Source organism: Molossus molossus, unplaced genomic scaffold (genome assembly GCF_014108415.1).
Source record: "Molossus molossus isolate mMolMol1 unplaced genomic scaffold, mMolMol1.p scaffold_m16_p_3, whole genome shotgun sequence".
Taxonomy (NCBI): domain Eukaryota; kingdom Metazoa; phylum Chordata; class Mammalia; order Chiroptera; family Molossidae; genus Molossus; species Molossus molossus.
Window position 1 is genome coordinate 106018857 of NW_023425366.1, and position 16621 is coordinate 106035477.

Sequence of the window (16621 nt, forward strand, 5' to 3'; positions counted from 1 at the left end):
AACAAATTAAAAATCAAACAAACATTTATTAAAAAAAAAAAAGTAAAAAGTCTGACTCCCATAAAATCCAATTCTTCATAAAGATATTTACTAGGTAAAAGAAAATGATATGCATGTTAAATAATAACTATACAAACAATAGAGGGCAATGACTTGCTGCTGGAGGTTTTATTTACATAATCTGCATTTTATTTACACATGGCCTTGGTATTGCTTTAATCTTGAGAAGCAAAGGAGGTAGCTCCTTTCGAATCCCCACGAAAATCCTTGGGCATCACCGGGGCCAACCATGGGGAAATCGCACCATCTCGTTTTCTCCACGTTATAAGTCTCAAATAGCTTTGGCTGGGCATCTTCGCCCTCTTCTTTTATTGCTCGGAGAGTGCATGAGCCACTGGGCAGCACGTCTTGTGTCCTGATTCATAGAAGCTTGGCTCTTGTCTCAAGCTGAGGCAGCCTGAGTGGAGGTTTTAAATGTGTCATGAGGTTTCCCAGCCAAATTCCTCCAGCACCAGCTTGAAAACTGGCTTTAAAAATAGCCCTTACTAAGGGAGCCTGACTGTGACAACAATTTCCTATCTGGGAGCAGTAATAAGAGGACTGCTGTTTTTCTTTTTTTTAAATCTCTGTACTGTCTCTCTGGTGTGGATTTGCTTTTAAGATTGTATTTTAAAATCACTCTTGTACTCAAGTCTCCTGTTTGAGGATGAAGTTTCTCCATGCTTGGTGCCTAACTGGGGTTAACCCAGCATCAGATCTGGAGATTGAAAGGAACAAAAGGGAAAGCCTTATTTTTTGTTTATTAGGATATAAATTTGAGTATTTATCTAGGATATTTGGAAGATCTATTTCAGAAAATCCTGGTGGTTAAAGATTCTGGGGTGCCAGGGTCTTTCAGAAGTTAAGAAAGGCTCAGGTCAACTCACAGTGTTTGAGGCTCTGAATATGTTAAAAAATAAGAAATAGCAAATAGGGCACAAAATTTATGGTATATTTTAAGAGTTTTCCTTTGCACGATTGAACACTTTTAACACAAGGGGGAAAAACTACAATGCAATATAACAACCTATTCACCAAGTAATAATACCATTGATTGTGAAGCATTTATGCAAAGCCTCTATAGGTGTGTGGGCCAATAAGGGGACACATTTTTTTTTAATCCTCACCCAAGGATATTTTATATTTATCTTCAGACAGAGTGGGAGGGAGGGGGGGAGAGACAGAGAGAGAGAGAGAGAGAAACACTGATGTGAGAGAGACACATCCACTGGTTGCCACCTGCACGACCCTAACCGGGCCGGGGATGAACAGCAACCAAGGTACGTGGCCTTGACTGGAATCGAACCCGCAACTCACTGGTCTGCAGGCCCACGCTCTAACTGCTGAGCCAAACCGGCCAGGGCTAAGGGGACACATTTTTTAAATCCAGACTTCTTTCCTGTCACCGTGCCTCAGGGACTCTGTATAACTTCATTAGACAATAATGTCAAATCTGAGGCCTTTGATGAATGTTGGTCAAGACCAAATGCCTCTTCTGTCCCCACCTGTAACAGTTCCTGCCTACCACCAGCAGGTGATCTTGGGTAGACTGCTTAGTTCCTTTTGGCATCAAAGATACCTACCTACCTTACAGCACAGTTTTGGAGAATTCCATGAAGTAGTCCACACAGAGCATTTGGCTGAGTGCTTGGCATTAGTAAATGCTCAATAAATATTAGCTAGAATTGGTCACTGTTATTTGTTAAGACTCAATACTTCAGCCAAAATTATTTAATTGGTCTTGTGGGTCAGTGCCACACCCTAAGAGTATTCATTCTTTGTCCATTCATTCAACACATACTTAGTGAATGCTTAATTTTAACTTTAAAATTTTGCTCTGGCCGGTTTGCTCAGTGGTTAGAGTGTCAGCTGAGGACCAAATAGTTGCAGGTTCCATTCCAGTCAAGGGCATGTACCTTGGTTGCGGTTTGGTCCCTGGCCCTGCTCGGGGTCATGCGGGAGGCAACCAGTCAATGTGTCTCTCTCACATCAATGTTTTTCTCTCTCTATATATATATCTGAAGATAAATGGAAAAATATCCTTGGGTGAGAATTTAAAAATAAAAACGTTTTTTTGTTTTATAACTACCACTTCTGTATTAGGAAACTAGAAATAATCAGAAAAAAAATCACCCATGATCCCACTTATCACAGACATCAATATTAGATAAATTTAATACATTTCCTTCTAATCTTTTTTCTATGAAACCTCCCCGTCCCTTTTTTTTAAAAAAAAACTCAGCTGAGGTCCTAGCACACGTTCACCAAATCTCATGTTTTCTTTTTAACAAGTTAACATAGTATTTACCTGATTTTATTAAAAATTCATCATAAATATAATTTTTAATGGTTGCAGACAAATTCTAACTATGGATGTACTATCTCCTAATCCATGTCCTATTGTTGGACACGTTTTGCTATTAATAAGTAAAACTGAGATGAACTCTTTTGTATTAATCTTAGTCCATACTTTTGTTCATTTCCATTTCATTCTTCCCGTTAACAAATATTTTTGAGCGCCTACTCTAGGTCAGGTGCTGTGTGCTGTGCACTGGGGATCAAAGGGATAGAGGTGGGACAGGTGTGAACTTTGCTTTTATAGACAGATCTGAGGGTGTGACAGATAAATAGGAGAGGGGACCTGATACTTGCAGATGGTAATGGGTGCTCCCAGGGAAAGAAGCATGTGTGTGCGACAGAGTACCTGGAAAGGTTACGAGCCAGCTGTAAGGTGGCTGGGAAGTCAGGGAAAGCCTCCTGGAAGAATGAAGATGGGCCGTGGAAAGCTGTTGGGACTAATGTAGGGCAGGGCTGGCACTTGTGCAACCCTGAGGGTTGGAATCTGGCATGGTAAGCACTTCACTCACTTTCACCCTGTCAAAATTAATGACAGAGACTTCCACTAGGACAGGAATCCGGAGGTCCTTGAGGCAGAGCTCTCACGCCCATGACAGTTTCAAAAGACTTACAGTAAGAACTCTATGGTTATAACAGCACTGCCACCCGCAACTTCCTCTTCCCCTCTGTAAAAGAACATCCTCTCCTTTGATTTCCCCGGATTTGAACAAGGCTAAGATGCTGAATTGCAATCCCCCTTCTCCCCCCTGGAATAAATCCTTTTTGCTGAAGGAATATCTTGGCTGACTTTTTGTTGGCAGTCTACACAAACCTGGTGGGAAAAATGTAGGAAAGGCATTCCAGGCAGAGGGAACAGCATGTGCAAAAGGCCAGAGGCTCTGGCATGGTGTGTTTCAGGAACAGAAATCGGTCTCTGTGATTCAAGTGGGGTGAAGTGCTAATGGAACTAGTGAAACAGAACCACCAAAAGAAATGAAAAAATTTTTTTCATAAAGACTTGATTATATTTGATATATATTTTGTAAAGTATCCAAATAGTTGCATGGGAAAAACTGAGCTTTCAATTCTTTTTTCCCAGTGGTTTAGAATTTTCTTTATAACCCATATCTGTTCGGATTTGAGGTTGGGGGAGGCACTGATAAAATTTTCAGTGCTTAGGGGCTTGAAAGTGGTGTTTCTAAACCTTGCCTGCACAGTAGCATCCCCTGTGGAAGTCTTAAAAATGCTGATGCCTGGGCCCACCCTGAGAGATTCTGACTTAATTGGTCTGCAGTGCAGCCTAGGTGTAGGGATTTCACTGTGAAGACAAAGTTGAGACCCACCTTTAGGATCCTGATCTGGATATGAGCTGCTGTGGAATATTTGCAATGTAAAAGAAACCAGCTTTTACAGGCTCTTGTAGGCTCTTAGTACTAACAAGTCTGAGTCTTATTCTAAGAAGACTGGGAAGCCATTGATGGATTGTAAGTAGGAGAGGTAACAGAATATGATTTTTATTTTAAGAAAATCACTTTGGCTGCAGTGTGGCAAATTTTCTCAGGGTAGGTTGTTAGAAGTGGAACTACTGGGGGAAAGGGTATTAACAATTTTAAATCTTTGGATACACACTGTTAAATTGCTTTCTAGGAAGTTGCTGCCAAATGACACCTATCTTCTGTGTTCTTACACCACCCTTTGCCAATACTGACTGTTTTTAATGATTTATATGGGAGAAGTACAAAAAGCAATGATAAATAAGCAATTGTTTGAGCAACCTGCCAGTTACACCTTTTCCTCCTTCTTCATTGGTCATATATTATCCAAATAACCATGTGTTTCAGAGAAGCTGTAGATCTGATTTTTAGCTATGATTTATTGATTGCTTACTGTGTGGCAGGCACTGTGCAAAGTACTTTATGTACAATATCTCTGTTAATCCTCTCAACATCCTTAAGAGGTTGGCTAGTGTTATCATATCCATTTTACAGGTGGAAAAGCGGGGCACTGTGAGAGTCAGGAGGTTGCCGACTGTCCCTCAATTTTTAAGTGGAAGGCTTGGAATTTGAACCCAGAGTCCTTTCTCAAATTACTCTGCTATTGTTCTGTAATTTGGAAAGGTGAGAAGACTCCTGTAATTTTTCTTGGGGGTCTAAGGTTCTGGTTACTCTGTTGCAAATCATTTTAGCATATGAATAAATGACATAATTTGGTCACTGTATAATTATTCCAATAAATTTTTTCAGGAAGTAAAAATTATTTCTCAGCCACATCAACCATTTGCTCATGGGTCTGAGGGTTCCAAAGAGGAGGGGAGCATCAATTCACCTGGTGCATAAAAAGTAAAGGATCTCAGGAAAATAGGTCCAAGGACATTTTGAATTTAAAATTTTTAAAAGGCTTTGGTAGAGGGGGACTTTATAGTTACATTGCAAGATAGGCTTGCAGGGTGGTGGAGAGAGGGCAAGCCTAAATATTTCAGTCATATAATAAATCTTTCTGACCCCTGCTTTCAGAGTTCCTTGAGCACAGGGGTGGAGTCTTGTCCCTGTCCTCAACTGCTTGGTTAACAGATGCTCAATAAAGTTTGTTGAATGTTGAATGAAAGAATAAATCATGATTAGGCTGTACAATAAAAACATACATAAGGCTAATGTATCCATTGTTGTTTATGTAATTAAACAACTATAAACATACAAAACCAAAATACCTTGTGGCAGGAATAACAGTCTCCTAGACAGGGCCATGCTAATGAGGAACCCTAATCTTGGGACGTGATTCAAGAGGGACTTTTTCTCTTCAAAGAAGAATAGGGAAGAGGAAATGATAAACCAAGGAGAAAGGTACCTCTTGAAGGGCCTCTTTTACAACTGATAGGACCTTTCCTCAAATGCTCCCCTCAGCAAAAGGGAGGTGGACAAGTGTGGAGATACTAGGGCACATTTCAGGATGCCGTGTATACATGCAGAATATATCCCTCTTAACTCGGATATATTATTACATTTTTTTACACATGTGGGTGACCATGCTTGGGTCTGACTTAGTGGGAATTACTGCATTGAATCAGGTATCAGCTGCATTTCAGAGCAGGAGTTTCTTTTCCTCTTAATGGAGAGATGGGCATGGGCAGGGAGGGCTCATTTGAAATCTTTCCATTCCTTAGAATTGGCAGGATCATAGTTTAAGTGAGGGGTTGGGAGGGATAAGCAAGGAGCCAAAGATTGAGGGGTATGTGTGTGGAGATACCAACATCTAATAATCTTCAAGTACTTTTGGTAATAATTTAAAATTTCACAAAGACTTTTTCTTGCAACATAAAACAATAGGTTAAGACTCTATTCTTCCAATGGTAATTCCAATGATCTGTTTGATGTGAATCTTGTCCACCTTTGCTCTAAGTATCTGCATCCACAGTATGTATTAGGTGCTTTAGTAAAGAACATATTTTGGGAGACTGTCGGGGGCCGGGGGAGGGTGCTCAGGTTTGACCCTCCCTAGCCAAATTCTTTCTGGTGGGGAAGGTGGGCAAGTGCTAGGGTGAGAGGATTTCAAAACAAAGTTCATACTGTGAGGACAGGGGTTGGTTGGTTGGTGGTCACTTCCCTTTCTCCCTCCATTTAGTTTAGTTTTTTACAATGTGAAGAAATGGTCAACGTGTCAGGATTCCAGGGCACACTTCAGGTAGGGGTTGAGTAGGTGGATATCCACTCCCTCTCTTTTTTATTATTTCTACTTTTCACCATACAGGTTGGGGAAGGTGGGCACACCAGCGCCCCAAGTCCTTGACTGGATGCCTGTTGACCTCTTGACCGTCCGACCCTCCAGGGTCAGGTGCTTTCCCGGGCGTGCTGGGAGGGTGCGCGTGAAGGGGTGGTAACTGAGATTCCGTCTCCCATGAGCCTTCGCGGCGAGCCCCCGGACCTTGGCGTGGTTTGTGGGGAGTGGCGACGAGCCCCGGGCGCGGGAGGGCCGTCCGCTCGCCACGCCCACCGCCCCGCCCCGTTCGACCGGCCCCGCCCCTGTGCCCTAGCCGGGCGGGCGCCGGCACCGCCTCTTGCTCCCAGCATGCCGTGCGGTAGCGGCAGCGCGGCGGGCGGAGTCGGGAGGCGGGGAAGCTGTGGCTGTGTGAGCGTGAGGAGCTGCCGCCACCGCCTCCTCCTCGCCGTCCTCCTCCTCCTGGGCCCCGGCGTCGCGGGCCGCGCACGGGCCTGGAAGAGACGTCGCCTCCCCTTCCTCCGCCTCCCCCTCGCCGCGCCGCTCCCGCCTCCTCGTACTGCGCTGCGGGCTCTGGCGGAACCCGGAACGGCCGTCTGCCTCCCCCGCCCTCCGCTGCCTCCTCCTCCTCCTCGGCTTCCTCCTCATCTCCGGGCCGGAGCAGAGTATCGGCGGCGGTCGGTTCGGGCGGCGACTCGCGCTTCTTCGGGCGGCGGCGCTTGGCCATGTCGTGTCGGGGAAGGTAATGAGCCGCAGAGCCCCGGGGTCTCGGCTGAGCAGCGGCGGCGGCGGCACCAAGTACCCGCGGAGCTGGAATGACTGGCAACCCAGGTGGGTGAACCGGAGCCCAGCCAGCCACCCCGACCTCTGGGCCCCGCCTCGGGCGGGCCGAGGCCTGAGGCCGCTGGGCTGGGAGGCGCGGCCTAGGCCCTCCACCCTCCGGGAACCGGGCGCGGCTTCCTGGGTCTCCTCCCGCCCCGGCTCGCAGAGGAAGGCCGCTGGGTGGCTAGGCCTGAATGCCTCGCCTCTCCCCGGGGCTGGAGCCGGCACCCAGGGCGCCCGGCGGAGGCACTGGCCTAGGAGTTGGGTCAGAGGTGGTGAAGAGAGGGGCTTGGTGGTGGGGACACATTTTAGTTACCATCTTCTCCCCAAGGTGGGGGTAGAGTTGGATGATCCTGAGAGTCCAGGCTCCCATTACTCTTTCCCTTCCGTGGTCCCTCGCCCTCCCAGCCCCCACGTGAAAGCCCTCCTTATCTGTGACCCCCCCCACCCACGTGTTAATAATTAAAAATCACCCAACTCGGAAGTTTTCATCTGACTTTAGTCTAGGTAGTTGTGGGTCATGAGATGAGATTGGGAGTGAGTTAAGGGGGCTGACCGACTCCGGTCGTGGGAAATGAAGTTTTGGTGGAGAGCAGTTCACACCTGACCACTCTCTTAGAGGAGAGAATTTTCTCTTGTGTGGAGGATTCGCTCTCAGACTGCTTTGGGGTCTGGTTGGTGTTGAGTACAATAAATAAGGGTCATCAACGTGAATGTAGTGTCTTTCTGATTAATCATGGGGCAGTTGTGCTTAATTTAGGACTGATTTGCTCTTACCTCTCGTCATGAATAAGTGCTTGTAATATTCAGAGACTATTTAGAATTTAGCCAGGTGCCTAGGACTCCCTAAATGTATATACAATTTTAGGATTAGTTGATTCGTGGAACAGTCATACTTTGAAGCACACTTGCATTATGGTTGTCCAGGAACTGGCCAAAGACATGTAAGATACACAGGTTATTGGGATAATTTTTGCTTCCTGATGTTAATTCCAGCAGTGTTTGAAAAGAAATAATTGGGCAAGATGTTAGTGTGTAATATTTTAAGACTTGACAGAAAAATCAAAATAATCTTTTGACTAATGGGTGGTATGCATTCTATTCGATTTAATATGCCTTGCCAAATCCAATGTCTGTTGAGAACTGATGTATATAACTAGATGACTTTAAAAGTTCATGTCTGAATCTGGAATTGAGATGTTATGTAGTTTTTTATCCTCACCCGAGGATATTTTTCCATTCTTTGTACAGATAGAGTGGGAGGGAGAGAGAGAGAGAGAGAGAGAGAAACATCGACGTGAAGGGACACATCGAGTGGCTGCCACCCACATGACCAACCAGGGCCGGGGACAAACTGCAACCGAAGTTCGTGCCCTCAGCGGGAACCGAACCCGGGTCTCTCTGTACCGCAGGCTGACGCTCCAACCGCTGAGCCAAACCGGCCAGGGCAAGATGTTATGTAGTTTTTTTTTAAATTGTTTGAAAGAGTATAGCCAGGTAGGGTTTGTGAGTGCGTTAAATAAAATCAGTTGACTAGCTTAAGTGTTTTAATCTGTAATTGACATTCTTCGTTGTTTTGTACTTTCATTGAAATGTGGGATTTTTTTTTTCTTTTGCATCTAAGGAATTAGATGATAAATGCACTTGAGGTTGACATTTGAGAGCTTTCTTTGATCATGGATTTTTCAGTTTTGTGGTCAGCATGTATAAAATGATTTTGTATTTCTTTAGAGGACTATATAAAGTGCCCTTCTCAAAGAGTCCTAGAGCTTTTGGAAAAGGATAAATTATAGCTTGTAATTCTATTTTTCAATTTTAAAAAAATGTTTTTATTGATTTTTTTCCCCCTTATTTTAGAGAGAAAGGGAGAGAAACATCCATCGGCTGCCTCCAGCACGCCCCCTACTGGGGATCATTCCCTCAACCTGGGTATGTGCCCTGACTTGGAATCGAACCCAGGACCTCTCAGTTTGTAGGTCTCTCAGGCTGCTTAATCCACAGAGCCACACCAGCTGGGCTAGCTTGTAATTCTAGATAAATGGAGTAGCAGAGTTGCAGCCACTTGCTGGGGTCACCTGACTTATTTGACAGATATGAAGAGGAATGGCATATATAGTTATGGAATATGTACTTGAATTATTAATATTATCCATGTTTTCTTCTTTAAGAAGTACTTTATTTCTTGGCTTTGTGGGGTGGGGTGGGCAGGGATGTAAGCTTACTTTGAAGCTATGCTCTGTAATAAAGCCTCAGGACTTATGCCTAGGTGGACAAGATACTGTGAGATATATTTGGTTACGCAGAGTTAACAGTTGGTTAGGATGTTGGAAATACTTGACTTTTTTTGTAGAGGAGGGAACAGAGAAGTATGGACAAGTACCCTGTAGCTTTATTTGCATGGTCATCTCAGTTGTTTTGTTAAATAGCCAATAAAAACCTCAGATGTTTGCCAGGTCATAAATTTTCATAAGTTAAATTTGAGGTTGTTCTGTCCCCACTTAACTTCAGGAAAGGTGACAGTCTCCAGTTAACTGACAGAATGCAGCTTGATCTTCCCCCTTGTTTAAATGGGGTTTCCTTTTTTCTTTTTAATAAATATTCTTTACTTTTTTATTTATTGATTGATTTTAGAGACAGAGGAAGGGTGGGGAGAAATGGAGGGAGACAGACAGACATCGATTTGTTGTTCCACCTATTTATGCATTCATTGGTTGCTTCTTGTATGTGCCTGACCAGAGATCGAATCCGCAAGCTTGGCATATCAGGATGACACTCGAACCAATTGAGCTACTTGGCCAGGGCTTATTTTTCTAAACATCTTCAAATGCTCAAACGGCAGATTCCTGTGGTTCATCTGAATTACTTTGGTTTTTTAAAAGATTCTTAGCCTTTGTGGACTATTCCTCCTTTGCTTCGTTTGGTTCTATTTCCCTGGATATAGAATTTTGAAAAAAAGGGAGATTTAAAAAAGTAGCATTAGTTTGTTTCTTTTAGTCAGTTAGTCTGGAAACCAACTGTTGAGTCAATCGTGGCCACACAGAATACTTCACACATATTGACAGGAAGTGTTCCAGGTGGCTGAATAGGGTGTTTAATTTGGGGGGACATTTTATTTTTTTTCTATTATAAATAAAATATGTTCCTTATGCAATTGTATCTTTAAATTGAACCATTTCCCCCCTTCTGTTTTGGTTCTTTTTTAGATTGGGAGTATAACTGAAAGGTTTTTTTCTTAGTAAAAGGAAATTATTATATATTCTAATTCAGTGAAAATATTCCAATTCAGGAAATATTGTTGCTTTAGGGATTTTTATGACTAATGGAGGTTATAGGATAGATAGTATGGCAGTTAAGAAAGGACTTCGTAAAAAAAGCATTATATGGATATTGTGATATACTTCTTAGTATAATTATTTTTATATGTGATTAACAGAGTTTAAAACCTGGAGAGTCAGAGGCGGGAAAGCTATGGTTGGGGTGGTGGGAGGAAGTGGGGCCACGAAATTGATCTCTACTATTTTGTCAGTAAATGGTGGAGGGGAGTGGGAAGGGGGATCTTTGGGAAAAAAAAAAAGAAGAAGAAAGTAGGGCGATGGCAAAATGTAAGTTGTCCTTGGTAAAATATTTCTAGTTTGTTTAGAAGGATGGGGTACTTGTGAGGAGTGATAAAAATAAGATATATAGCTCAAGAATTGGTTTGGAGCTGGATTATAGACCTTGAATCATAGTTTAAGTGTATTTGGAATGACTTTAGGAAACCATTCATTGGTGTTCTACCAGCAGGAAAGTGGCATAATTCAGGAAGATTAAAATTAGTTGGGATGTGTATGTGAGACACACCTCAGTAGGAGGTAATTGGAACAATCTGGATACGAGACCGCTAAGGATCTGAATATTCTGTTCATAATTCATGATTTTAATTCAGGTAAAAGTATTCAGCCCAGTGTATGGGAATTTCCATAAGCAAAAACCAGTCATTTGTTAGCTGGTTTTGATTTTGAGGATGAACACTAAAGTGGTACTTTTTTTCTACTCAAACTTCAGGTTAGGATGCTTACATTATATGGAATGATCATACACATAAAATGGACTGTAGTCCATGGTGTCTTATGGGAACATTGAATTCTCACAACTTTTTCATTTAAGATATCCTGTCTTCACTCTTTCTCATATAGTCACACTTGCTTATTTGCATTTCTTTCTCTATTCTAACCTCCTAAAATAAATCCCTGGGGCTCCTTTTAGTGGACTTCCCTCCCTTTATGGATTCACACAAGGTGTTATTTGTTTGCTTTCTCATATTGTTGTTATTTTGATTACTTGTCTTTGGCTATCATAGAGTTTTCTCAGAACACTTTTTATTTTGGGAACTACAAAATAAAACACACACTCCCTCTTATATAAAGGCCTAACAGTAAAAGTTGCAGACATTTTGTGGTTTAATTCCTATATTAAGTAATCCAGTTTACTACATTTTAATTTTTTTTAATGTTGAGTGTTACCTATTTCTATAGTTTTTTAATGTAGAGACATTTGTGTTTAAAAATTTTTTTTTAATCCTTACCTGAGGATATTTTTCCATTTATTTTCAGATAGAGTGGAAGGGAGGGGTAGATAGAGAGAGAGAAACACTGATGTGAGGGAGACACACTGATTGGTTGCCTCCCATACGACCCCAGCCAGGGCCGGGGTGAACCGCAACCAAGGCACATAACCCTTGACCATAATCGAACCCCTGACTCTTTGGTCCTTGGGCCAATGCTCTAACTGCTGAGCCAAACCGGCCAGGGCAAGACATTTGTGTTTTTTAAATAGATCTGCTCCATCTTGTTGTATTAGTTGAATTTTTTAACTCCATTATGTTACTTTTTTGAGATAAAATTTACATGTGTTTAGTTTATAATTTCAATGTAGTTTGACAAATGTATACACCTGTGTAACAATGACCCTAATTAAGATGCAGATATACCCCCCCCCAAAAAAAAAAAAACAAAAAAACAAAACCAAAAAACAATAGGTGGAGTATATAGGTAGGTTTTGCCCTACTTTATTTTTTATTTTTTTGCAGAAAGGAAATCTTTGTTATCTTATAACTTATTATCAACTTAATGGTTTCTGAGGATTGATAACCTCATCATCTTCAGCATATATCTTTGATTCCTCTTTTTCTACAAACATACTTACTTGGAACATTTGAAAATCCCTGTGAAATTAGTTTTAGATGACAGACCTGCTGCTAACCTTTGCAGTATTTATGTCCTGGAACACAGAGGAGCACCTTCGCTTGGCTAAGTTTATTCCAGTGAGCTACAGGTTTACACCTTTCTCCATCCTCTCCATACCTACTCTTGCTTAGCTTTTGTTTTTCATGCTCTCAGCAATATAACCCTTAAGACTCCTACCCTGCTACCTCTGCCCTCAGTGATCCCTCTCCTTTCTGAATCTTGCAACAGGTCTACAATGAAAGCTAACTGTGTTTATCACTTCAGTGATTGATCTCTTTTTCCCCAATTAGTTTAAGTTCCTAAGGGCTGAGCCAGAGCCAAATTCTCCCCAGCTTCTGTGTCTTACTTGCCCTAAAGCACTCCTCAAGCTCATTTCTGCCTTAGGGTCTTTGCATGTGCTATTCTTGCTGCTTGGCTACTGCACCACTTGCTCTTAGAGTACTTGACCCTGTGTTACTCTCATGCTTTCCAACCTTCAATGGCACCCCCTCAGTGAGAAGAAGTAGCATTATCTAACACTTCACAGTGGGTTTTCTTCATGGCACTTACCACTGTCTGAAATTTTCATGTGTGTCTTCCCCAGGAAAACATAACCTTCGTGTATGCAAGCATCTTGTATATTCATTCTATCTCTATTGTTTGTTCTCTGCTATTGTGCATCAATAGTATACACTCTATTTTGTGTATTTCTATTTTCTTCCTTAAATAGATGCATGAAAATGGAATTGTACAAATTTGTTACTGTATTTAGAGTCAACTCCAGAGTTTACAGCACTTCTGTAGCAGGCATTTTGGGAGGAACTGTTTTTGTACAGCAGCATGGTTAGCTGGAGATAGCAACTTAAGCTGCTTGAACCAGGTTCAAAGGGACAGTATTTAGTGGAGTGAGGTGGCCGGGTCTTTTCCAGAAGAAAGAATATGGTCATTTAAGCCCGGCCTGTGTGGCTCAGTGGTTGAGCGTGACATGACCTGTGCACCAAGAGTTCGCCGGTTCAATTCCCAGTCAGGGCACTTGCCCAGGTTGTGGGCCAAATCCCCAGTGGGGAGCATGCAGGAGGCGGCCAGTCAGTGTTTCTGTCTCTCTCTCTCTCTCTCTCCCCCTCTCCCTTCTCTGTCTAAAATCAATAAAGAAGAAAGAAAAAAAAGAGTATGGTCATTTAAGATTCAAGTTTTATACATCTTGAAAAGCTACTTTGCTCTTATATTTAAAGTTTTTTTTACACATTATCTTATCCTTTATTATATATACTTGTATATTCTTTAAATAATCTAGTCACATAAAAATTAAGCATTGGGTTGAGTGTTCTGGTATTTCGTGAGAATGACCCGATGAAACAAACTTCTTGCCAGTTGTGTATGCTTGCTGATTGGGGCATGACTAAAACCCAGAATTTCCAGATTCAACAGATTTCTAAACAGTCAATTACTTCTTTTATATTAATCTTTATATCTTTTCAAAGGTTACTTTCAAAAAAGGAAATTGTATTCCTGTTAGAAATTATTGCTTTGGAGGTTAATGTTGTTATTCATATTATTATTCATAGTATGTCTAGGACCTCATGTTTATTACTTGAAAACCTTTCACAGATGTTTTGTATAAATTAAAAAAAACTTTTTCAGAGAGGTTTCTGGTATCAGAATTGTGGCTTTTTGGTATGGAACTTCTTAAGTTATGCTGTTTCTTTGCTTATAAATAAAAGAGGCACTACTTCCCTTCACCTTACCCTTTTTTATCGTAATAAAGAACCAAAATGATCACCTAGCCAATGTGGCTCAGTGGATTGAGCATTGTCCCATGGACTGAGAGGTCTCTGTTCTATTCCGGGTCGGGGCACATGCCCAGATTGTGGGCTCAGTCCACAATAGGGGGCATGCAGGGGGCAGCTGATTGATGTTTCTTTTTCTCTAAAAAAATAAAAACATATTTTATTAATGGCTCTGCAGTAGCCTGAGGTAATTGTATACTTTAGTATATGTCTACAGATTTTTTAAAAATTGGCATCTGATATATTATACCTTTTTTGTTGATTTAGGGAAAAGGCTCCACTAATAAATACATCTTGGACTTGATAGTGATATAGACTAGTTTTTCTCCTCATGTTTGACAGCATTGGCAACATTTTTATTTTTTACTGAAGTTTTTTGAATTAAAAATTTTCTCCCTTAACTGTATTAATTGAAAATGTGTCTTTACTCTCTCCTCTTTAGCATTTTAATCTTCTGATTTTAACTGAGGTGTTTTCAGTGTTTGAAATTTTAACTTCCATCTTGAAATATTTAGTTCTTTGAAGTAATCCATGATTCCTGATATTCAGCCTCTTAAGAGTCTTCTTGGTTTATATTCCTGATTATATGCACCCTGGAATTTCTTGTCTGAAATGTAACACTTTATTTCCAGATTCTTTGTTTTGATTCTAACCTTGGAAATTCAGATTTATTGCCCTAATGACAGATTCTATGATGGTATGGGGCTAAAAAAAAAAAGATACTTTTTCTCCCACCTTCTAAATTCTTACCTGGGTAATAATCGAATTAACAGAAACAGGGTAATAGGAGAAAATCAATTTTTTTCATATGTGTTTTTAGTGAGTTTTTGAGAGAGAGTAAGGGAGAGAGAGAGAAATATTGATTGGCTGCCTCCTGTATGTCCCCTACTGGGGATCGAGCCCACAACCCAGGCATGTGCCCTGACCGGAAATCGAACTGGTACCTCTCAGTCCATAGGATGACACTCAAGTTCACCGAGCCACATGGGCCGGGTGAGAAAATCAAATTTTAATGCGTGTGCACTGGGAATTCACATTAAGTATGAAAATTCCAAAGACAGTAAGGCAAAATTGGATATATATGTCTTTTTGGACAAAGAAGAGGGGGGTGGTGTTAGTGATGGGATTTTAAAGGAAGTAGGTAATTTATAGGTAGTTGAGAAAGAGTTGAACATACTGCAGGTAAATTCTGCTTCAGCGGGACACAGAGATATCTAGCTAAACAGGCCCCTGCTTGGTACCGTCCTATCTACCATACTTAATTCAAATTAAGCTAAGGTGGATAAGCAAAGGTTTATTTCCTGAGAACAGGTCTTTCCATCTGAATCTTTTGGGCAGGAAAATGAAGAGGGTCTTTTGTTTCTTAATAACCAACTTAAAATCAATATCCCAAAAAGCAGAACTCTGGTCCCCTTTGTTGGCTTCCTGAGATTTGCCAGAATTTAGATAGAAAATCCTATTAATTTGAGGAAGGATGTCAAACTTTTTGTTCTCTTAATAGATTAGGTCTGTTTTCTGATTAGATTATTAAAAAGATCCAAAGATAATTCGTATCACATAGTATATGGCACAGTGGATTAATATATATTTAATTGGAAAGAAAATACATCCTGGTTTTTCTTCCCTGAAACTCTGGTTATTTCCCTTGCCTGTCCTTATATTGTTTGGATAAATGTGGAAAAAATAGAATATGTATCAGGTTTCCCAGCAGCGGGACTATAAAACTCGAGGTTTAGTGTTTATTCATTAGTTGGGTTTAAAGGAAGTTAAAGACATGGTTTGTGTTGTGTTTGAATGACTTGAGTTAGAATTATGTTAAAAGTGATTCTGTCATTACTTGAAATATTGATAGCATTTTAATTAGTGATATCTTGTCCCTTTTTGAAAAATATTGAAATTCACAATTAATTTAGACTTAATAAAGGGTGTGTGTGAGTTATTAGTTGACTGACTATAAAACAGCTTTGTAAAAGAAGCCTTTTATTTAAAATGGCCTATCTTGTGTAGTTACTATAATGCTAATATTCCTTATCTTTTTATTGTAATCTTCTTGAGGATATAAAAGTTACACCAATGGTGCTGTTCTCCTCACTCTTTTAGTCTATTTAAAAATCCACTTGCGCCCAGCCAGTGTGGCTCAGTGCTTGAGCGTCGACCCCATGCATCAAGAAGTCGCCAGTTTGATTTGATTTCCTGGTCAGGGCACATGCCCAGGTTGTGGACCACATCCCCAGCGGGGGGCATGCAGGAGGCGGCCAGTTGATGTTCACCCTCATCGATGTTTCCATCTCTCTCTACCTCTCCCGTTCTCTCTGTCTAAAATCAATAAAGAACAAAAAAATTAAAAAAGAAATCCACTTGCTGTCTTAGTAGAACTGCATTGGAGAAGATAAAAATAGAACCCAGGTGTTTTAGATTCCTCTCTAAGGTGTATTTATTTTATAGAATGTGTGCATTTTTAATATTGATCCTTCACAAATATTAATCTTAGGGGAGAGTCTGGTGTCATGAAAATAGCAGTGGGCTAAGAATGGGAAGACAAAGGTCTTTTGTACTGGCATTACCGAACTGTCCCTCTGAGGAGGTCATTCTTGCCTTCCTAAGATGTAGGAAGCTGGGTAAAGATAAAGTTGGGGAAATTACTTTCAAGTTCTACACACATGTTATTTATGTTGTTATATCTGAGTCAAATGTGGAATTTTATCACTCTTCCTCAGAAAG

General features: G+C 41.1%; 1 protein-coding gene across 5 annotated transcripts in view; it reads left to right on the forward strand.

Moving 5' to 3' along the window:
- The first annotated feature begins 6443 nt into the window (after positions 1 to 6443).
- SMG1 (SMG1 nonsense mediated mRNA decay associated PI3K related kinase) overlaps positions 6444 to 16621 on the forward strand; it is a 101772-nt gene continuing 91594 nt past the window's right edge. For 3 of the 5 annotated variants that reach the window (XM_036278626.1, XM_036278628.1, XM_036278630.1), the window contains exon 1: positions 6444 to 6918. In XM_036278626.1, the coding sequence (XP_036134519.1) occupies positions 6833 to 6918 (86 nt within the window). In that variant the 5' untranslated portion in view covers positions 6444 to 6832. The remainder of the gene's footprint in view (positions 6919 to 16621) is intronic. The other 2 variants (XM_036278629.1, XM_036278627.1) reach the window with 2 other exon arrangements.